General features: G+C 40.4%; 1 protein-coding gene and 1 long non-coding RNA gene across 5 annotated transcripts in view; one reads left to right on the forward strand and one right to left on the reverse strand.

The window, feature by feature from the left end:
- LOC119706873 overlaps positions 1-23,778 on the forward strand; it is a 210,086-nt gene that overhangs the window by 50,509 nt on the left and 135,799 nt on the right. The window contains exons 1-2 of one of the 2 annotated variants that reach the window (XR_005258620.1): positions 7,099-7,485; positions 17,114-17,338. This is a non-coding gene — a long non-coding RNA (uncharacterized LOC119706873). Of the gene's footprint in view, positions 1-7,098; positions 7,486-17,113; positions 17,339-23,778 lie in introns of those variants that run through there. The other variant, XR_005258621.1, reaches the window with a different exon arrangement.
- The window catches only part of SHISA9 (shisa family member 9), a 177,761-nt gene continuing 155,840 nt past the window's right edge, over positions 1,858-23,778 (reverse strand). For all 3 annotated transcript variants that reach the window (XM_038151044.1, XM_038151045.1, XM_038151043.1), the window contains 2 exons: positions 22,161-22,316; positions 1,858-4,482 (listed from right to left, as the gene is read on the reverse strand). In XM_038151044.1, coding sequence (XP_038006972.1) covers positions 4,115-4,482; positions 22,161-22,316 — 524 coding nt within the window. In that variant the 3' untranslated portion in view covers positions 1,858-4,114. The remainder of the gene's footprint in view (positions 4,483-22,160; positions 22,317-23,778) is intronic.

A 23,778-nucleotide genomic window follows, 5' to 3' on the forward strand; every position in this document is an offset into this window, starting at 1 on the left:
TAAAATTATCTATGCCAAATAGAAAGATGATATAATTACAGTGAAGCCTATATTTATCTTTGGAAGTCCTCCATGTATTCAAGTATACAGACCAGGATTAAATAAAGTGCTCAAGATTGTGTGCAAAAGGGATTTGTGGACTAGGGTTATTTATTTAGTACCCAAAATTCAATAACCATTCTATAAGAACAGAGCAAAGCATAAGTCTTTTCCCAGATCTATTAAAATCTAAATTTGTGAGCTGTGGAGACACCTTGTAGTGTGAAATCTCCTGAGACCTGATCCTCTATTTATATAAGCCATCACATCTTCAGTTTGTGTAAGCTAAGGACCATGCTCTAAAGATTTAGTCATGAGAACATATGTTTCCAGGGTAAAGGGCTCGAAACCAGAAGCCTTTGGGCTTTTAGACTCCATAGCTCTGTGCAGGAACACCCTCCTTTCTTGACAGGGCACTTTTCTGTTTGTAGTCACTGCATCTGTGTTAGGATCAGAGAGCCTTATGGCAGAAATGCTGGTGGGAGCCCAGTGCCATTCTTGCTAGTGATGTCAAAAGGGTCAGGCTGTCATGAGAGAAAATAAACATGTGGAAACACAAAATCACATTCCAGTGGGTTTTCTTTGGAGGTTTTAATGTACCTGAAAGAACAAAAGCTATGCTGAGACACTTCTACTAGCTAAGCAGTTGGCCCTTTTGCCATCTGTGATTCCAGTCAGGAATTTGATGCTAGAAACAATATCTGCATAGATGGAGCTGTAAAAGGAAGTTGTGTCTACTTCAGGTTAAGCTTGTGTTCCACTGGGCCCCTCAGGCTTCCCTGTGGGTCTCAAGGCTGCCCAGAATTTTCCTGGCACTGACCAAACTCTGTATGTCTCTCAGCCCTCTGGCAGGAAGGAGTTGTTTCTGTAGCTGTACCTGAGGCAGGGAAATGCTCCTGCAACAAAAAATGGGGCTTTTAAGAACCACTTCCTGGCACCCATGACAGTGTATATTGAAAATGACATTTTTCTACTGTATAAAAAGGCTAATTCTGGAGACTTTTGAATTTATGTTTTCCCTTTGATAATGTGTCATGGCTCTCAAAGACTCATAAACTATCTAAAGAATTTGTATCAGGTCATGCAGTAAGTGGATTCTGAAGCTGGGTTTCCTGACTCCCTGTTTCTTCTTCTGAAATTTATTCACTGTCATTTTAGCAAAGAAAGGAGAAGAAGCTACCCAAACTCTTTACCAAGGTTCTGTCAGCTTTATGAGCCATTAGCACTACTAAAAGCCTGTAAGGACTTTCTGTTCCAGCAGACTTGGTACACAGATGTTGTGTACAGGATCTTCTCTAATTAATGTATAAAAGTTTGAAGCAGTATACATCAGTGTTTCATTTGCTCTCACTGAGTAGTTGCAATGCTTGGACGTGTCTGAAGCTTATTGCAAAACTGCCATGCATTCATGAGGATCAGCCTCTGCCCTTGGGCGTGCTTACCTTTCTGTTGTTTTTCCTCAAAACATTAATGAACTGATCAAGTGGCACAAGGTGTGTGTGGTGCCTGGAGGCTTACAGGGCACATGAAGTTTTGCTAGGCTGGCAATCCCTGTGTATCTTGTATTGCATCTAAAAGGCAGTCATAGAGTCACCAAATGATTGGGCCTGGAAGGAGCCTCAAACATCACCCAGCTTCTCCATAATGCAGGTAACGTGCAGTTGATTTCCAAAGAACCCCTAGCTCACACTGGCAGAGGCAAAACATCCTTTGTGCTGATATGAACCCCACTGGCTGCAGTGAGATGCTCCAAAAGCTCCGTTTAGACTCAAAAATTGGCCCAGTGATACAAGTGTAGGAATGAGCCAGCAAGTTAGATTCACTTAGAATCAGTTTTATTGCCAGGTAAGAAATTCATAGTAATATAGTGAATACATATGTTTACAAATAAACATTCTTAAAAAACAAACAAACATTTTATTGTAGGAAGTATTATTGGTATCATAAACTCTGTAGTTAACAAGTATTAACACGGGTTTACTTACAGAACATACAGTTACTAAAATATTTCCACATAAAATATGCTCAAGTTACACGAAACCTGTGTGAATTAAGAGTGCAGCTGTAATGTGTATCTAAAGCATATGGATTAACAGCAACATTCCATAAAGGGTCAAATTAAGTCAGCCAGTTGTGAAGGCAATAAAGATTAAAGGAATAAAAGTAAGATAGTGGAGAGTCTGGGTTGTGTGCAAAGTATTTGTCTTGTGGGGTTTGTCTACTTCTGATAGTCTTAAAACATATGATCATAAAATTTAGCAGCACACTTACGGAGAGATACCGGTGCTCTCAGGATGCAAATCAATCTTGATATAGCTAAAAAAAATGGTATCTCCATTTAACCAGATTTCAAAATCTTAGCCCTTGCATCCTTGACTAAGCAGAAGCACTGTCAGTTGAGTACAGTAAGAAATGCCACTTCCAATTCTTCTTACAACATAACAGTTCTCACTCCTCCCTGCATACTCTTCCAGACCTAATCTCCCAAAGAATTGACAGCTGGTGAGAATGCAACTGTAGCAGGACAGCTAGTTGGGATTTAGCCAAGTGACTTGTGTGGGGGGAAGGGCAGGAATTACTGAAAGACTGAATGCATTGCCTGCCACCCCATCCCAACTCTGTCTCTTTGTGGAAGTGCCGAAGCCTTTACAGGCCCAGGACTGTGAGTTTGCTACCAGTGCCCAGTTCGAGTGGTTTTACTCACACAAACAAGGCATCCTGCTCATCAGAACCACAGTCAAGACCATGAGTCCAATTGTTTGTTTAGTTTAACCCCAGATCTCTGATGTTTGAGGCTGGACCAGCCTCTTCCACCACACAGCCCACCAAGAGGGAACGCCACTAGAGAAAGCCAAACAATAGAGACAATATACCAGATAACATTTACTTGAACTACAGAGAACTACCATGGCTAAAAGCAAATACAAAATGAGAGACTAGAGGGGAAAAGTTTTAATTGGGAAAATGAAGGGGCTAACTAAATAGTCCTGACTGTGCAACCACTGCATGGAGATGTAGTCCAGTTTCCTTTCAGAACAAACAGAGGAGGCTGAGCAGGGCAGAACCCTTGTCATCCTTAGCAAAACATGAGGAAATAGCTTAAAGGAACAGAGGGGTCACTTTGAAGAACAAGACTGTCATTGAACAATAGTAATACAGTAAAGGCACCACCCACGCTTAATTTCAGTCTGAAGCAGTTGAAGATAGGCAAAACATTTAGGTGAAGAAAAAATCCTGACAGTCTGCAAAGTGAGAATAGTTACCATCTGCCTGAAAACAGGAGGACTGAGAGGGAATATTCTGATGCCCTTTTTCCCCCAGCAGCTTTCTGTGTCATAGGAAGTGTCTCTTCTTATTTTGGAGGTTCCCAAAAATTTCAAATCAAACGAAGTAAACTGAAATTAAATCTTCTGCTGTTATCATCCTGCTGAATTCTCTACCAGCCAAAAAGGTCCCATATGCTCTTAATCATAACAGTCTTTATAAATTCCTTGTGAAAGTGTCTTTGTCCCTTATTGTATATATATATTTTTTGCGTTCTCTAGAGGATGGTCTGAAAGTACAATAGTAGATGTTAGGGATCGTACCAAGATGGTTGCTCTTGGTTTTTCACAGGTCTAGTGATTATTAATAGGTTTTATACAAAATTCCTCTCTGAAATACTATATTACAGTATATTGTTCTCTCTCTCTTCCTCTGTCTCAAGGCAGGAACATAGTGTAAATGTTTAAGCAGACATAAAGTTTCGCTAGATTGTGCTACTTCTCATCATGGATTTTAGTTTCAAGTAAAAAAATTTAGTCACAAGGGTTTGTGTTCCATTGTGAAATACAAATGGAGTTTGTAATTCAACCTTCAGTGTGTATTGCTGAATGGTATTAACCCACTCTTCGGCCTACAGCTGGCTGGATACCAAGAGTGTCCAGGTGGAAGTTCCTTCCTTCTGTTTCCTCTTTTTTTGTTGTTTTTGTGGTTTTTTTTTTGCCTTTTGGTTGAGTGTTTGTGTTGTGTATACATTTGCGTGTGATTTTTAAAGGATTTCATTAGAAAAAAAAAAAAGAGAAAGAAAACAAACTCAAACAGTTACTTCTGTCTTGCTGTTGGTTATGAAGTATGGCTGTGGGCCCAAGTAGTGCTGGCTCCGGGTGGTCAGCGGGTCACTTAGCGTCGGGTCTCCCATGCCGTGCTTGCCCTTGTTTGTGAACGCTTGCCGCCTCAGGGACGGGTCGTTGGGATCCCAGGTCTTGTAGTGGGAGTTGTAGCCCAGGGGGTGTGTGTGTATCTTGCCCATCCTGGATTTCCCGTTCTGCCTGGTGAGCCCGCTGTCGATGGTGTAGGCCCTCTCCTCGTCCAGGCGCACGGGGTGCAGGGGCAGGCTCCCCTTGGCAGCCAGCTCGGCCAGGTGTCGGCGCTTGGTGTAGAAGTCATCGTTGACTTTGTCAGCTGTGTGGGGTCAAAAGGGGGAGGGGACAAAAAGAATCAGTTGGACACAAGAAAAATGGTTTACAGTAGGTCTTACACAGTTCCATCTGCAGACCAGAATTTTTACAGGTACATTAGTAAGAGAAATCCACACCACCTCCGGCCCTTATTTTTGCTCTGGAGCAGAGTTCTGGATGCCATTGTGCCAGGCTTTCATACATGCAGACAAAACCCTGTTGCCCTTGCAGAAAGGACTGTCCCTGCCCCAAATCACTCAGGTTGTGCTGACATTTCCATTATGGGGAGAACTCCTGTGAATCTCATCACTGTTCATGTCACATAGCACAGGAAATTCGGCAAGCCTGCAGAAGTACACAGGCTTTGCTGGGAATACTGCGGCATCTTGGGTCGCATTGCTGTGTGAGAGCACATCCCTTTAAATGCAAAGTGACTCGTGGGTGTTTAACCCAGCCGCTGTAAGGTCTGGTGGTGTGTGATTAGTTGGACCTGTTTCTGTTCAATAATGCCTCAGGGCAATATTAAGAATGGGATCTGTCGTCATAAATGGTTGGAAGGTCAGTAATGCTTTATGGGGCTGAAAATACTTTGGGTTGTTGATGGTTGGGTATTTACCCTGTGATTTCACAGACCATGAAAATCCTAAATTCCAGGTTCTGACATAATTTTCTGGGGTCAGTGCCACTAAGAAATACAGCAACAGCCCTGCCAACAAATACTGCATTGCAGTTCTCAAATCAGGATTTTGCCCTCTGTGGTTTTCTAGGCAAATGTCTTCCAGTGCATGCTTTTGCTCAAGTTTGTTATTGCTGGCATTTATTTGGCCTTGCTTGAAAGTATGAACCATGCTTAGGAAACTAAAGGCATTCTGCAGCAATCCAGCAACTCATTTAAATTTTGAGACTGAGGTTTAAGGGAAGCTTAACTGAATTTCATTTGTTAAGACCTTTCCTTTTATGTAAAGAGTGTTTATTTTCCCCCTTCAAAAATTTAGATGTTCATTTAAGATAGTGCCAAATACGTAGATCAACTGGCACTGTGTTAATCAGCAGTGGTGTGCTTGGAATATATATTGTGTCAGTCTGGATTTGACTTCTGCTGTGCCCTAGCTGGATCCATCCATTTTCCTTGAAGCCATGCCATGTAAGGCTTCTCTGCAGAGTCTGGTACATGTAGCTGTCTGTACAGCTGAGCTCCTTTTGCCTTCATGAGGTTTTTAATTCCCTGCACTGTTTTTTGTGTAGCTTCCTTCTTTTGCTCTTGCCCAAGTATTCCTAGGAGGCTTTTGTTACACTTTGAATTTTCTCCCTGTCTCTGGTTCTGAACTGGATCTTTATGCAAGGCGGGGAAATTCCCAGGAGCATCATATTAGTCTTCAAGATCAGGCTTCAGTTGTGCATCCCCCTTGTCCTGGCCCCTCAACAGGGAGGAATACTACCAAAGGCAGTTGCTATTTATTAGCTCATGACATTTTTTGTATAAATGACTGTGCAACTGGACTCTGCTCTTAAATACTTAATTGTGTCATTAAAGAGGTGTTTCATCTCCAGTGGGCTGAAATTGCTCCTTTCTGTGCTGTCAAATTGGGCTTTGTGTGTTTTACCCAACTCCATCTGTTTCCATTTTCAGGCATTGAGTGAATGCTTTTCTATAGCATACAGGTGTCTTCTGCTTGAAACAAATTACAGAATGTAGATAATGGCCTGCTCTCATTTCAGCCCAGGGCGTGCAGTTGCAATTGCTGATAGACCTGTCATGTGTTACAAAGAGAGTCTGTGAAGTTCTGCTTTGATTTTGGAGTGAGTTGTTTCATTTAGAGAGCTGTAATCTGAATAATCAAGAAGTTGTACCTATTTCTCCCTGAAAGAGCTGTTTCTAGTTCTACATGTGGCTTGTCCTTTCAATTTGTTAATATTCTCTGAATGTCACAGAACCATTATGAATAAAAACAGGCTGGAAATGCATTTGCATTACTATTATCTCATTAATCTGTTATCAATAATTGAAAAAAATGGTTGCAGAAAAGGCACTGTGAATATTCACACAGGTCTTCATTTATATAAATTTTTACATCAAAGGCACTGCAGGCCAGCTGTTAGGGGAGAGATGTCATATGACTTAGACCTTGGCTATTTATGAAAAGTCACACTAGCTTATATAATTTAAATTCAGCACAGTTAATTATGTCCAGCTTTTAATAGAGATACATTTGTATGCCTGTTTCACATTTAAATTACTTTAATTTGCATACAAAAATTAAAAATTTAGCTAATTTAACATAAGAACAGAGTAAATGTATAAGTTTGTAGTTTTAATTTTGTATTAGTTATGTTGCAGCAATTTGTCTTCTGTAGCCAAGATCTTTAATCAGCTGCAAGGTAAATAATGACTTCTCATTCTAGAAATAGCAATGGTGATGCAGTTATGTAAATAATGACCAAAAAATGCAGCTATTTTTGTTGCCTGGCTTTTCCTGCCATTTTTCCCTTTGAGGCCACAACAAGCTCATGCTATGTCCTCAGTTTCTGTTAATTTTTTCTCACTCGCTGCTTTTCCCACTGCAATGGTCCTGGGTCTCTAAATTTTATCAGACATTAGATATGCCACTCAGATCTGCAATCACACTGAGGATGATGTCTTTCAGAAGAATAAATTGTATTTCTGTTGTATATAAAGGAGGTTGAAGCACTGTTGAAATTTTTTGACATTTGCCATGTTTAATGCCAGATTTTCAACTCTTTGTTTCTTATGGAAAACCACACAGAAAGTGAAACGATTATTTCTGTAAATTTTGTTCCATTAAAGTTGCTTTAACTAATGTAGTCAATTGTCCCTTTCTAGGGACTTCTCCACTGTTCTCTGGAAACTGGGCTTGAAGGAAACCAACCAGGATGTGAACTGTAAATCCTCATCAGCAAAGTGAAGCAGAAAGCTGGCAAACAGCTGCCAACTGGCTGGTTTCGTGTTTTATGGGGGAGAGCTGCTGTTTGTGTTTGTCCTGATCAGGTAACACTTTGCAGGCTTTCTTTGCCCGAGGACTCTTCCCTGTCCTTGGAGTTCAGTGCTGGCAGTGGAAGGCAGCCCTGTGCTGAACGTTTTAACCTCCCTCCATCCTGTTTTCTTTCTGCTTGCACGTGTAGGTGGACACACAGGCACTAGTACCAAAAATGGGGGGAGGAGATAACATCGTAGCTAATATGAGCAAAATCAGCAGGGATAAACCTGAATTGTTCAGCTGGTCAAGAGAGCTTTTGGCAGCTCTTAGCACCATCCTTGTTCTTTCATGCAGGTTTCATAATAGCAGCGGGCTCTGCTCCGTGTGAGTGACCTGATGCTACTACAGTGTAGAAACAGGGTTTTTTTCCTTTTCATTTTCAAAACTGAAAAGATTCAGAACAGTAATATTGAGCACGGTTTTGTAACAAATGTTTTACTAAGAAAAGTATATTAATAGTATCCTGAAGCCAACTACTTTAAAAATCGGCTGTGAATCTGAGGGAGTTTGTTTTTCTTCTTAAGCAGACCCTATAAATACTTTGTGGACTTTAAACATCCGAAGAGATATTTTAGAATTAGAGGATGGATTTGTTATGTGACCTTAGGTACATGACTCAACTTCCCTCTGCCTCGGTTTCACCTGCTGTAAAATGAGCTGTTAGCACATTGGAGGAGGTAGTTGTGTTAGGAAGTTGAATTGCTATTTGTAGAGTATTCTGAGATTTTGGATGAAAGGTGCTAGAGAAATGCCTTTTCCATTGCTTCTGTACCTTGATCGGTAAAAATATTATTTAAAGATATCACTGTTGTGTTTGAAAAAAGAGTAAAGAATTACAATTGCAACATTGCCAAATAATAATAGAAGGGCTTTCATTCCGAGTGTTCTTGTGTTCCTTCATCTTGGTAGCTAATTATAAAAATGTTCTCAGTTTCAATATTTCAGTAAGGCTTTTCTTTAAGGTACTGGGTCCATTTAGTTACTGTTTTACAGTTCATCTGGAAAAAAATGTTGAAATATGAAATTTTTTCCAACCTTAAGTGTGAGCCTGGCATGACATGGAAGTTTCACATCTTTCTTCATAATCCATAGTTATGTAACAAAAGCATGGAAACCAGTGAGTCTCTTACCAAGTAAATACCATGGATGAAAATGTGTTTTCTTGAATATCAGTGGCAAAAATCCTTGTGGCTGCCAAAGGGCCAGAATTTCTCAGTAAGCTTATTTGAATATAAGCTGTATTTGAGAGGTGATCCTGAAACTGTGTAATGTTTTGTTCCCCAGCTTAAGTAGTCATCAATGTTGCTGTGTAAGCACTTGTGGCTAGAGTCATGTGGCTGTGCCCTATCATTGGGAATGCTTTCTTTTTCTTGTAAAATGTTACACTCTTTTCCTTACTGACGATGCTCTTATCTCTGTGGGTCCATAACATGGCTCTGAATACTCACACCACTTACAGCTGTGGGAGAAGGCAGAATCCTGAAAGACAATGCTGTCCTACAGGTTTTGTGAAAATAGGCATGTAGGAGTGGGAAGAACCCTCTGAAGTGAAAGAAGAGAATCCACAAAGGAGTGAGCCCTTATAAAAGCTCTAAAGACACTAAAAAAACTAAAATCAAAAACCCAAATCAAAACTTCCATGTGAGCTTACAGTCACAGTCAAAGATATCAACTTATGTAGGGACACTGTTTCTCAGTAGGTATTTGCAGAATTGTTTGTTATCCGGATGTATTTTAAGAACTAGTTTTTGAAATGCAGATCTTTATTCTAGCCAAAAAGAGTGTATTTCAAATGAAGGGCTAGAGATGAAGAAAGGAAGCCGGTGGAAAGTGCTGAGGACAGGACAGCAATGGAATTGCTACACTGACACACCATATTACAGCTGAAATGAAGTCACTGCCTGTTTGTGGGAGGTTTGTGAGGCTGTCCCTATGTTGTGTACAGCAGTAACAAAGCTTTGCTTCCACAGCCGTGGGTTTGCTGAGACCATGGTGTCATTACCTGAAGCTGTGGGAAACTTCTCTTTCTCTAAGTAAAGGAAGAGAAAACTCAAGGAAAGACAGAAGGGTAATGAATCCTGACTCAGAGACAACATGAGAATTTTGCCCAGGGAAATACTGGGCTGCTGCCTCTGGTGGTGCTGTTGATCCTCTCAGAGTGTGTGATTGCTTATTCATTTGCCTTTCCAAGCTAGCATCTAAGACACCATGTTCAAAGGCTTCCAGGACATAAAGCAGCTCTGTGGGAGAGTTCTTGCAAGATTTCATCTGAAAATCAAAGAAGTATCATTTGTATACTAGCACAAGTTTATTTTTGGGTGAGGGGCAGAAACTCAGAGGTTTTAGCTGCCCCTAGGTATGAATTGAATCCAATAAATTCACATAAAAATGTATTCCATACAGTAAAACAAATAACTAATGACCTGTGTTTTGAATTAAGGGGCTCACCAAATATGGACCATAGAAGAATTTGCTCTGCATGATATGAAGTGGATTGGAAAACAGACTGCATGGGGAAATTTCAGCTAGACAGGATTCTGCTGGTAGAATGGGCAGGATGGTGTGAGAGATCTGTCTGTGGCCAAGAGGAGGGAGTGTGGTTATTTCATGGCTGGTCACTGTTCTCATCTCATAGGCACTGGGGTGGCTCTATACAAGTTGGGGCAATTTTAAACCATATTAAATTTCAAGAATGGACAAATACCATTTAAAATTATTTTTACAGCCCTCCTTCTCATTCTTGTATTGAGTTTTGAAAACTCAGAATTCAGCCTGTGGCCTGCATTGATTTCTGTCCTAAATATTTGCTTTTCTTCTAATACCATTTACCATTTTGCCTTTATTCAGGACATTCTGAAAATGAAGACTATTTTATGTCTTTGGATTCTTTCCCATGTTTTTTTTTTCTTACTACTGACAGAGGTAAAGAAAAACACATAATGCATAGAATCCACATAAGTTTTGTAGAACCTACTTTTTGTGGCTCAGTGTTATTCCTCTCCTGGCCCCCTTTACCACTTCATCTATTTACTGATTTCTTACAGTGATCTGGAGAGAGACCAAGCATGAAAAGAAAAACCATATCAACCTTTTCTTCTCAGACATTGTTTGAAAAGAGCTTGTCCACCTCCAGACACAAGACTACATTTTGTTTTCCCAGTGAAATAAAATTATTTCAAGATATGAGACATGAAAAAAGATAAATATGTAGGCCCAAACATTTCTTCTCTTTTTTTGATTATCTTTGTGACAGTTTATGAAAGGCTGAGGAGGCCAGAATATTTCTGGGTTTTGAGACACATTAGGAATGGTTGAGGACAGGAATGTAATTAGACTGGGTAAGTGAAGCCTCCAGTCTCAGCAATGCTCTTTAACCCCCACAGCAAAGTCTGCTGCCTGGGTGGGATCACTGAGACAGATTTTGATGGACTCCTCAGGCATCAGGCAGGCTGTGTGCTTCACCAGAAGCAAGGCTGCCATTCCCTGGAACACAGGAGTAGCCACATGTCTGGGAGCAGAAGTGCCCCTCTTCTGACAACGTGCCAAAAAGCACAGCACTGCAAAGTCTGGTTGTTTCTTTCCCTTTTTCCAAATGTTTATTTACTGTGTGAATTTAGGCAGGTTCCTCTTTGGACATGTAAAACAGATTTTCCAGCTGGGCTTTGTATACTCGCCTGCATTGATTTGCATAGTATTAAATTGCAATATTTATGATTCAATTTTGCAAAGTGCTGCAGTGATATTGTGATTTGGTTTTGATCAAAACACTCCAGACACACACGCATTCTGTCTAACCTAGGGACCAGTGGCACGCAGATATTCAAATCTAACCAGTATAAGAAAAACAAGACTTTTCCTGACTAGTGAGAATATAGGCTCTGTTAACCTGGAAACAAATGGTGGCTGGTTCATGTTAAATTAACATTAGAATTGTAAATGTTTTTTAGCAAATGTGAAATCTATTGCATGCAGATGGACAAAGATCACACTGCTTGGTTGTATCCTCAAGTGATTTAACATTTTAAATTCAAGCTCCAACATGCTAAACTGCTGGTTCAGTATTGTACAATGAATGATAAATTTTAGAGGAAGCAAGAGCACCAATTCTATTCTTGATCAAAGGGATGAAATTGTAAAAGAAGTCTGAGAGAATTATGTATTAAAATCTCTGACTTTTCTTTGAAAATGCAGCCAGTGGCATTCCTGTAGCTGTAAATCTGGTTCTTCATTATTTTTTTCCTAAAGCCCTCTAAGCTTGTGGCTTTCATGGCATCTACAATGGCAAATAAATATTAAAAGTTCTACTGTGAAATATTTATTTCATTTTATCTCATTTAAACATATTTATCAGTTTTTTTACTGGAAACCTTATATATGGTATGAAACCTTGCCTTTTCAAATAGAAAGTATCTAAGGAGTCATGCTGTCATGCTTAACTTCTGAATAAAGCATGACTGCAGCATAAACTGATTTAGGGAAGGAGGGTTTGGCTTGCTTTCTAAAAATGCTGTCCAAAGCCAAAGAGGTTAACACTTAGGAGATTTGCTTAAAAGGCTTCTTCCACTTCTTCCTCCAGTAATCTTGCTTGCTTTTTCACTGGGTGGTTTTAAATGCTTCTCGGGATAAATCTGATTGTGTCAGAAGTTTTCCAACGCTTCCATACATCAACAATAACACAAAATTGTTTGTAACCTTTTTGGTTGGTGAGGACCTTCCGTTTGTCTAAGGGCAGAGGCTCCTCAGGTTTGCAGGGGCTGCTCCCTGTGCATTTGCAGGAGCAGTGAGCAGTGCTGAGCACCCAGGGCCCTGCCCTGCAGCCCGGGCTCCCAGCAGCCTGCTCAGGGGTGCCCCTGCTCCTGGGGGATGAACACACAGGGATGAACACAGGGGCTGCACACAGGGGATGAACACGGGGATGCACACAGAGGGATGAACACAGGGGATATACACAGGGATGCACACAGGGGCTGCACACAGGGATGAACACAGGGGCTGCACACAGAGGGGATGAACTCAGGGGCTGCACACAGAGGGATGCACACAGGGATGCACACAGGGATGCACACAGAGGGATGAACACAGGGGCTGCACACAGGGGATGCACACAGGGGATGCACACGGGGATGCACACAGGGCATGTACACAGAGGGGCTGCACACAGGGATGCACACAGAGGGGCTGCACACAGAGGGGCTGCACACAGAGGGGATGCACACAGAGGGGCTGCACACGGGGATGCACACAGCGGGGACGTGGGGGACAGCAGAACAGAGTTCATCATGTTCTGCAGGGCAGTTTAGCATCTAAGAAAGCCTGCTTGGTTTTCCTCCAGGTGTCAATATGCCTTATCTAACGTTGACTGAAAAAGTTCTGCTATTCTTGACCACATTTATTTGTAACTGTTCTTAGCATGAACATAATTGAATTTTCTTTTCACACGTCGCTGTTGGCATTCTTCTGTGTGCTCAATTTTGTTTTCAATTTTAATACTTTTGATTGATATTTTTGTTTCTTTTCGTATACTGCTGGTTATAACCCTTAGACAGATGTCTGAACCAGCTACAGATGAGCTGCACAGACCAGATGTGATGACATAGGAAGCATGAGAGCACAGAGAACCCAGTTCGGAGTCTGAATATGTAATTAAGATATGGTTTTAGTGCTGAAATAGACTTGCATTTTTATGCTTTTCAACTGCCATCATACTAGATTTACACTATTATTTCTCAACATGAAGAAAGGCCTACAGGCTTTTTGAATTGTACTAGTTAAATGAAAAAAATAAGTCCCAGTGATGTAATAGCTATTTTTTACCAAATTTGTATTTATTTTATCTGTTTAACTGCTTTAATTTAAAAGGATTTTTAGTAATTTTTCTGTATTGAAGTTGATTTTTTTTCCAAAATAGGTGTGGCATAAGTAACATAAGTAGTTTCTATTATAAAGTTATCTTTTTCTACTCTTTTCTCAGGAGGGGAAAAAAAAAAAGGAATGAAGTAATTTCATAGCTATACTTATACAGATTGTTTTCTGGATTTTTCTTCTTTTCTTCTTTTCCTGTCTCCCTCTTTTTAGACTCTATAGTTTGTATTATTAAACTCTTGAGCATGGGTGCCAGAGGTTTCCAAACCAGAGATGTGTGTCAAACTGAAAGGAACTCGTGTTCCCTGGCAATTCCCAAACTTGCCCTGTCAGAAGAAAATGAGTTTCTTCAGGTTTTCCTGCAGCTTGGGCCAAGTCCAAGGCAGAGCCCTCACATAAGGCAGCAGCATCAGTGACTGACAGCCAGCCCAGGACGAATTGGAAATGCAGCTCCCTGCCATGAATAGTTAATAGTGACACACCAGATTGCAGCCACAGAGGAGTGCACAGCTCCTCTCTTCCCTTTTCCCCAGGAACTGCAATCATATCACTTGCTGGGGAAAATGAGCAGCAGCAGTGCTGAGCTGCAGCTCTGCCTCCTCCCCTGTGGCAGGGCCCTGGCTGCTCTCCACAGTAGCACCTTCCATAGCCTAGAAAGCTTTGCAAACCTTCCCACTGCAAAAACTACCTGTTGTACTTCACATTTTCCTTAGAATGGAAACAAATGGTATCTTTGTGGTGGATTTTTTTTTTATGCTGTAGTATCGTAACTACTACATATCCAATTTCTTTTTCAGCTTCTCTTTCCCCCTTATTCTTCTTCAAATAAGCTGTTAGGGAAAGACTTTTGCAGAAATTAACTGTGCATTGCAAATCATGTAACTGCTCGTTCTCTCTGCATGCCCCAAGCCCTTTGTTATTATAGTATGAATGTGTAGGAATAAAGTTATTGTCTCTGTGACTTTTATGTGTGCAATTTCTTAAAAACACATTTGCTGTCTTTAGAGCCCCCTCTGCAGAACCAAAATAGCAGAGAGATAATTGCTGCTATTTATATGATTTTGTTAGTAAGGGATTCATTCCTATCTGTTGTTTTACTATCTTTTATATTCATGGGTAATCCTGAGGAACATTGCACTCTGCTTTTGACATATATCCATATACAAAGCTGCAAAGCTTTTAATCATGATATCGCATGTTGAACACAGGTATGAAACGCTTCCTGCAAAAATATTGCCATACATTACCTGCAAAGCTAATAGTCCAGAGGGAAAAATGGGTGGAGTATGTTAAAAGCAAGTAGTGCAATGTGTAGGCTCCATGGTGGGAACTGTTAAAAGCCACACTTTAGATTCAATCTAGATTTGAGTTGGGATCCCACAGTGTTGCTATTTATCTGCAGGTATTCACAGTTGTTTTCATATCTTTAGGATCAATCTCTACGCTTAAATAATTGATGAAAAAAATTGCACTTTGGGATGAAAAGTATGTTTATATTGCAAAATAAAACAGTTACAGAGAGGAATGTTTAGGAAGGGCTGAAAGTGAAAATGCTCAGCATTGTTAGGCTTTGTCATGGCATGAGCTGACCCTTGTTTTTATTGGCTTACTTTTATTGCCCGAGCATAAAATTTCACCCATGTCTTCACATCATTTAATGTGTAAAAAAATTTCATGCACAATTCATCAGCATTTCATAGAAATAAGTTGGAATAACCCATGTTTGATTTAGATTTATTTCTTTTCTTCCTGGGGTTGCCACTGATCTCAATGGGTGGAAATAAACCTGGTTACTGTAAGCTTGTTTCCTCTGAAGGCTCTACCTTCAAGGCCTAAAGACAAGCAAAAGACTGCAAAACCCCCATTCTCTAGCAGTTAGCTGGGTTTCTGCTACTCTTATTTTAGATCTCTCCATTATGTCTCATAAAAATGAGATTTTTGTTTCATTTTGATTCATTATCACATAATAAGGATTTTTAAAATCAATTAGATTCCAGAGAGCCAACCTAATTTTCAGTGAAAGGGTGTAAGTTCTCTGTGGTGCATAACTGATGGAATGTGGAGTGGTGTTATAAGTTGAACTTCCACAAATAATTGGTGAAGATTTAGTTTTCATTATTTTAATGAGCTGATAACAAAAAAAAGAGGCTGTTTCTCTGTGGTAGGGAGCGTAGGTGCAAGGAATATCAACATCAAGAACAAGAATTAGGATGCACAGATTTAAATTTGCTCTTTTGGCATAAAAAAGAGGTTAAGATTAAATAAAGTCTTATGAACATTCTTCAGCCATTTCATAACCAGGGAGTGGGCCAAGTTCAGAAAAACCAATTCACTAGGTGCGAGTCCAACCCACAAAAGTAAAAGTTTAAAGTATAAACCTAAACTAAATATGCCTCAAGGTCAGATTTCCTTTCTTTCCCAAGTTCAGTGTGTTACTTAAGTCTAAGAAATAAGCCAACATAGATGGCAGTGCTTAAGAGAATCCTATTTTGGTGCTAAAAATGCTTCTTGTTAAAGAAGGACTATTTGCAGTTTCCTTCCACCTGCCATGATGTCGCTTCTGTCAAGAGCAACAAATCCCCAGAGTTCACAAATCTGTCTGTTTGCTAAAGGATGGAATGGGCAATGGCTGCTTGGAAGTCTGATTGCTTAGAGCACAATTCCCCATCCTCAGAAAAAATATCCTACTGTAGATTTTACAGTAAAATGTTGGTTTTTAAAAAGCCAAAAAAGCATGTCCGCGAAGCAGATGATTTAGCTCAAGATACTGAGGCTCTGCACAAACGCCACATTTATAATTAAAATATGTGTACTTCACTGGAAGAAGAAATGAGTGTTCTGGATGATAAAACAGGAAAATATTTTGATCAAGGCTCTCCAAGCGTTTTGTATTTACCTATGACAGTGTGCCTGTGGGTATCAGAAGCCAAATGGGTAAATAACAGATAAAATAATTAAATTATGCAGTGGAAGCAAGGAAAGGTCTTGTAATTTCATCTGCATGCACTGGGCAGGGTGTGAAAAATTTGCTGGGTCTCATCAGAAGACATGAGTGAAAGAAGTGATGCTCCACTTCCTCTGGCTGGGGACTGGGAAGGCTGGGGGAAGGTGCTGGCAGGGGGGTTGGTAAAGCAAGGCTTGCTCCTGAGTGCTGCTTGGCTTTTCTCTTGTGCCTGAAGAAGAAGCAAGGATTAAAATATGAAAGACTTCCTTAACAAATGAACACTCAAAAGTTTCAAAATCTCCAGCCCCACTGGGCTGAGTAAATAATAATAATGATGAAAAGATATCCAGCTTTTATGTCACACTTTCTTGAGCCAGATCTGTAGTTCCAGTGTTGAGTTGGGCAGACCTAGCCAAGCATTATTTATGACACAGCACATACCTCTGGATATATGAAATCATTATCTGAATCACCCTCTGGATATTACAAGTGATACTTTAACCTGTGCTTCCCTGGTTTTGGTGGGGGTAAATCCAGTGAGATACTCCTATGCCCCAGATTTTTTGATCCATCTTTGTGTAACTGCTTATAACTGAAAATTATTTTTATCTTTGAAGAGAAAGCACAATTCCTTTTTCAGCCTTCCAAAGCATGATTATTTACCTCTCAATGTAACAGTGTGGTTGGTATAGGAAAGTAAATTAATACAAACATATTGGGTCCAATAAATTTGTAGTTCTTCTTTTTCTAAAAGTGGTCTGTATCAAACCTGTGAATGCATGGGCAGGCATGTTGTGTGATTCCATTTTTCCAATTACAGTGTTTCTTTCCAGGCCAGAGCACAATAAACTTCAGGGAGAGTTTCATGGTGAGAGACAGTTCTTGTACCAGCACAGAGCTACAGCCATTTCTATGGAAATTGAAAGTTTGAAGCTCGGGAGAAAGCAGCAACAAATTTCCCATCAGACAAGAAGATGGCTCAAAGACAACAGCCCAGAGCTAACCTTCAGGTGATCTTCCCTGTGGATCTTCTCTGTGTGCAGAGGACACAGGACCAGGTCAGTTTGCTCATAGGCTTCACCTTTCTGGAGAGCTGTTGCCTGGTGCCTTGGCACACTTGTGGCCACACTGCTTCCTGCAGGGACCTAACCAGGAGATATTTATTCTTTGAGTGTCATATTTGCAGAATCTCACTTTGCAGTTTTGCAACTGCAAGCTGAGCTGGATCACAGTCTAATGTTTCCTCTGGGATCAAAGAACTGTGCAGCTTCAAGAAATGCTGGGAGCTGTAGACTCAGAGATGTGATGGTGGGTCTGCTGCCAATTATATCCTCCTAGCTTCACTGTATCAAATCAATTAGATCTGATTTAATCCCACAGGAGACTAACAACTCCCAGCATCAGGGAAGGCTTTCTCAGTCTGTGTATTGGGAAGGAATTCTGTCCATTGTAGGTTTAATTAATCTTTTTCTTTTTTTTTTTTTTGACATTGTCCAGTCAGTTCCTCAAATGTTTGTGTGTGTATGTGAGAAGGGAAGAAGAAAATTCATGAAAGAAACAGAAAATCATGTTAAACTGTAGAAACATTTGCATTCTCAGTTTTTACTTGCATGTTTGTGCACCTTTCCAGCAGCTGAGTGATCATTTTCCCAGTCCTCTGGGTATTTAGGAGTTGGGTTTGGGGTATTTTTGCATTTCTGAAAGAAGGTCTAAAGATTTTTAGTAACTTTGCACTCCCATGAAACTCAGGAAAGAAAATTAACTGTAACTGAGCCAGACTTGCAGAACAGTGTGACTGGATAAATAACTAATAACTCAGGATAATGAGGCCTGTTTGAGCTCTAGGAAACTCTTATGCAGCAGGATGGACTACAACTCTTGCAGCTTGGCAGAGTGGATTTTGAAGTTGGATTGCTAATGCTTTCCAATGAATGTCCAAATGATGTGCATAAAAATTTGTGATGAGCTACCTTTGTATGTCCTGGGACTTGAATTTCATGAAGGTGTTCAGCTACAAGATCTCCATCCACTTGTAGCTTTAGGCATGTCAGTATTGCTTAAGTGAGCAATAACCATTTAAGCATGGAGTAAAAACATGGTTGATGAACTGGAAATAAGAATAATTTATGCAGAAAAACCTCTTTCTGCACTTTTCACATAAATAATCAAATACTGCAAAAGCACTGAAGAAAACCAGGATCATGTTTTCTCAGGTGACCAAAAAACTGAAATTTCTAAACACTGGGTCCTTATTGCCACACAAAATTCCATGACCACTTCTGCTGGGACTTGTCTTGGAGCTCGTTAACCCTTTTCCCTCAGACAGTCTCTCACATTCTGAGGTGTGAAAAATTTGGCGCTGTTGAAAAGAGATTCTGTGGGTTGAAAATGGAAAAAATAATGGGTGAACAGAGTGCACCTAACAATAAGTCAGAGCAGTCAGCCAGGTAGGCTAGAGATGCCAGGAGGTAAATTGCTTATCTATTTGTTCAGGAAATGGGTGTTCTCTATCTCGTTTCCAAGTGGTCCTCTGCCGATTATTCCCTGGTGGTGTGCGTGCCAAGGTAGAAGGAGAATAAAATTCTAGTGCAGTGAGGAGAACAGTGAGCACATCTCAACTCACCAGTACATTGCTGTACTCCAGGCACTCATCTGAGAATACAAAATAGGCACAGAATGTCCTCACATCATTCAGAGATGTACATGCCAGCAGGCAGTAAGGGGAAAAGGTGAATTTGGTCAACAACCATGGCCAGTACTTAAGGAATTCTGGAGGCTGAAGCAAATAAAGGAATTCCTAAGAAGAAATGAGGATAACATCCTCTTCCAGTGAGTGTAAAAGTGTTTGGTTGTGCACTTTGAGCTTATTCAAGTAAAAAGCTAAAGGCATTCACAGCAGCCTTTTCAACTCTCTCCTCCCCTGTCGTGCTGAATCAGACACTGCAATGCACACATTGCATGGCACACATGCATGAACAGTCCAGTGTCCAGCCACACTGCTAAGCTCTGGCACCTGGAGTGTGAGGTGCAGCTTTAGAATCGCTTCCTGGGGATCAGCTTGCTCTCACTACCAAGGGATGGGTCATTCTTACTCGGTAGCAACATACTAATTGATAGCAAGGGCTCTCCTGTCTCTTGTTTTCACAAACACTTGAATCTTTATGAAGTTAATGGAGAACCTGAACATTATCAAAATAGAGATTAATGTGACTCTCTACTTTTCCGTAAACTGAATTTTCACAACAGACAATCACTGAGGAATGAGTAGCTCAATTCTAAAATAAGCCAGATTTTTAGGACATCTGTAGTTCAGAAGAAAGCAGCTGTGTAGAAATTAATTTAATACTGCCTCTGGTAAAGCTTCACTTTTTCAGTTATCTAAATTTCTTACCACTTATGGCCACATTCTGATGAGGGATATTAATGTACTATAGCTACAGTTGCTACAAAACATTAGAAATGCTTCTTAATCCAATCCCTTATTAAAGAAAAGGGTTAAGCATAGTGGACACCCAAACAATGGGATCATGCAGAGTAAGGGGCACTTAAATAAATATGGTTTGCCTCAAATGCCTGGAGAAACACAGAACACATCCCTTATTAAGTTTCTCTTGTGGCAAATGAATGCACCCTCAAGCCACTATCAATGAATGCAAAGGGGAATGGATTACACACACTCATTAACCTGCTGTGGGGATCCATACATGCAAGTCTGAATGTTGGCAGGCAAAAAATGCCTTGCCCTGTGACATGAGGTCAGGGTGAACTCAGTCTATATCTGCTTGCTCAAAAGATGTTGTCAGGTTAAATTTGTACTGGTGGGCTTGATGTTGGCCAGCTCCTTTTTCCTGTCAGTGCTCTCTGAAAGCCAGCACGAACCCTGCAGTCTGGAGAGCTGGATGTCAGCATGGTCACAGACCTAGGCCTGGCTGGCATCAGGGAAAAACCTCTTTGTGACCTTGGGATGTACTCAGGAGGTACTCTTTGGAGGAATCAGGGTCTTGAGAGTCTGAAAATGGTTGAAAACCCAGTGTATTTAGTTCTTGTTTCGCAAGTCCAGACCAAAGGTGTGAATGTGCAACAGTTTCAAAACCTCTCTTGTTTTCTGCTGAGAAGTTTGGATCACAATGTAGCACTTTCATACTTGTGAAAATTCACCTGCATCTAAAACTTGGCAAAAAAGATAGAAGGGAGAGGAAGAATATGGGCAAAGCATGGAAAGATGGTGCAATCCCCCTGGAAGAAAATGTCCCTGAAATTATGTTTAATTTAGTTTAAGATTCTAAGAGGCATTATACAACTTCTGGAGCTGAAGTGCACAATCTTTCAAGGTTGATTTAACTGTATGGTTATAATCTAGCAGCTTTAAAAACTTGTAGTCAGACACACAAGAAATATATAAGTTCTGATTTCATAATTTTTTTAAAAGGTACATTCAGTGGCTCTTGGGCAGATGAGAGAAGTTTCTTAGAGTGTTTCATCTCTCATTTTGTTATGCTTAAATACCTTTCAGCTTTGATGACTGGCTTGACCTAAATTGACATCTGAAAAAGAAGCTCAATATCAGTGCATAAATCTGTGATAATCACCACATCATTACACAGTAGCACCTTTTGAAGAAGGAATTGAAGCTGCTTGGTATTCAAAACCCAGCAGAAAGCTATTAACCCTTGTTTTTATAAACAGATTTAAAACACCAAGACTTATAAACAGATTTAAAACCAACAAGCTAAAGTAAAACTGAACTATTTGAGATGAGATTTTGATGTACATTTTGTTAGAGGTCTGGAATCCTGAAGTGCAGATAAAGGAATGTAAGTCTGTGATGACAATTTTTTCTGGCATGGTGAAGACTCAGTTCTTAAATGAGAAAGCTCTGAGCTGTTCTGCTCTTTTTCCAGATATGTATCTCTGTCAGGAAATAGGGAGAGTAGCATTGCTCTGAATTTATGGGGAAACAATGTTAACATCCATATGTGAAAGCTAAGCAAGGGTTAGCGGGAAAAGACACCCCAGTTCTTAATGTATTATTGTCTAGAAAGGGCTTTTTGTCATTACAGGGTGTGCAGCAGGTATTTACAGCCCCTAAAAACTATTATAAACTTAGACATTCAAGATGAAAATGATTTTTAATTTTTTACTCATTATTGTCATTTTCCCTCCCCACAACTGTTTCTTTGAGGGCATCCTCTCATTTATTTAAATAATATTAATCAGGCACAGAAATAAGCCACCACTGGGATCTCTATTAGGAATTTTATCATGCACTAATTGTTTGAAATCACAAGATCTCAGAACACTCCTCCAGTGATCTACTAATGTACATCTTGCAGGGAATGTGGATGCTCTTACTTCTGAACTGTGTGAGTACCTTCTCTTTTTGGGCAGGTGTCTAAATCATAAGCTGATGTTCTTCTCTCTCATTTTTGTAGAAAGCTGTGGGAAATACACATCACAATGCATATGTAGGCATATTATAGGATATCTCAGGTTGGAAGGGACCCACAGGGACCATCAAGTCCAACTCCCTACTCATCACAGGTTTGGGACATAAAGAACTGGGGCTGAACCCTGTGTGCACAACACGTGAAACTTGCTGGAAAATGTCTTGCAGGGACATGGGGTGGTTTTGTGTGCATGTATGAGCTCACATCACATCAAGACCAGTTTCTGCATGTCATTTTCTTATCCCTTAATTGCAGTCCTTGTCTTAATTTTCATTGCATTTCCAAGTAACATGATATTCCACGTTAAATTTGACCATGATATAGTCCAGATGAGCAAGACCTCGTTTTCAACTTGGAGGCAGCAAGTCAGCTGCCAGCAGCAAGTGCAACAAGCTGAGCTAGAGGAGAACGGTGCCTCGCGCCGCTCACTTACCGACTGCCTTTAGAGACGCGTACTTGTTCAGTTCTTTGCCTGGGGGCTGCTGCTCATATGGGTTTGTGATCTGTCCCAGGCTGGGATAGGAATGTTGATGTGCCATCTGAGGAAGGAGGGGAGATGTTGGCATGACATTATTCATCTGTGGTGGATCTGTGTTAAAGAAAATCAACAAGCATTAAGTAAAGAGTAAATTAGATTTAAGGTTTTCACGTCATTACTGAGTACAGATTAGACAGAACGTGCCCTGAGATTTAATGCAACAAAACAGTGTTTATTACAAAGTGGGAGCTTACGTACAGCAGACCTGTACTTTGAACAGTTAATGGTAGGATTAAAAGCTGACAAGTAATTATGGCAACACACAATAATTTTTGTATAAGAAGGTCTTTGAACTAAAAAATAGGTTTTCAGAACAATTAAACACCGACAATACTGAATTTGCTGCAGCATTAAGATACAAAGCAAAACATGGAGTTTGTTCCAAGTTAGACTGAATACAGGGCAGTAGAGTGGTTCTCTGCAGTAGAAGAGCCAGACTCATTTAAATTGGCTCAGGCTGCTGCACATTCACAGTTACACTGCTTTTACAACCAGGAGCAGCTTCATTATTTGCACAGCGTTACGTTGTGTTCTGTAGACAAGCATCACATGACTTTTGCCTCATGACCCAAATGCCTCATTTGGTGATATCTTCAAAGCACACACTTTGTCCTTATGTTTTCTCCTGTCCCCTGATGTTTGGTATGGTAATATCATACCAAGATCATGTTTTCTGTAGCAGACATACATAAAAACAGGAGCTAATCACTGCTCATGTAGAGTTTTATGCCACCACTAACCCTATACCTTTTCTAAAATTGATTTGTTCCTTTTTAGTGGAGAATACAACCTGCATACTTTTCTTTCTAAGATAAAATTTATTTGTTGTTTCTAGCATTTAGTCCCAGCCTCTAAAACATTTGATCATGATTGTATGCTGCACTCAATTTACAAACCTAAATTTCATCAGATTTCAACGTGGTCAGTGTATCTTTTTTTGCTGAGTCTTTCTCTAGGCTATGTATTTTGAGATATTTTGAGCTGACTGGCAATTCTAGAACCTTCTCATGGCTTCTGCAATCACGGACAAGCACATTTTTCTCCTGCAATGAGACCATGGTGCTGTCTTGGTGACAATACAGTAACTCCCACAGCATCAAACACAGCATAGAGATCATGTAGACAGAAAGCTGGTCAGTTATGGGAAAGGCGGTTTATTGTGATGGATGGATTGGACCATCCTCCAAGTGCCCACAGGATCTGGCAGGAGCCAAATATCCCTGCAGTTTGCCAGGATTTTAAGGGAATTGAGCCACCTGGCTTTCCACAGCTCATTAATAAGCAGGAGCTCTGAAGTCAGTTAACAGATTTACTGCTGGGAGAGAAAAGAAACTAAAGGTGTTTTTTAACTTCTTCGCTGTCTCTGGTGCCTGGTGCAGCCTCTGCCATTCTCACTGGGGCTGCCCCTGCCCATGCAGAGCTCTGTCCATCCCATACACCTGTGCCTAAGGTGGGAGGGGACCCTGAGGTTACAGGACAAAAACTGTACCAGTGCTATCATTCTTCTTGCTAT

Source organism: Motacilla alba, chromosome 14, assembly GCF_015832195.1.
Source record: "Motacilla alba alba isolate MOTALB_02 chromosome 14, Motacilla_alba_V1.0_pri, whole genome shotgun sequence".
Lineage (NCBI taxonomy): Eukaryota > Metazoa > Chordata > Aves > Passeriformes > Motacillidae > Motacilla > Motacilla alba.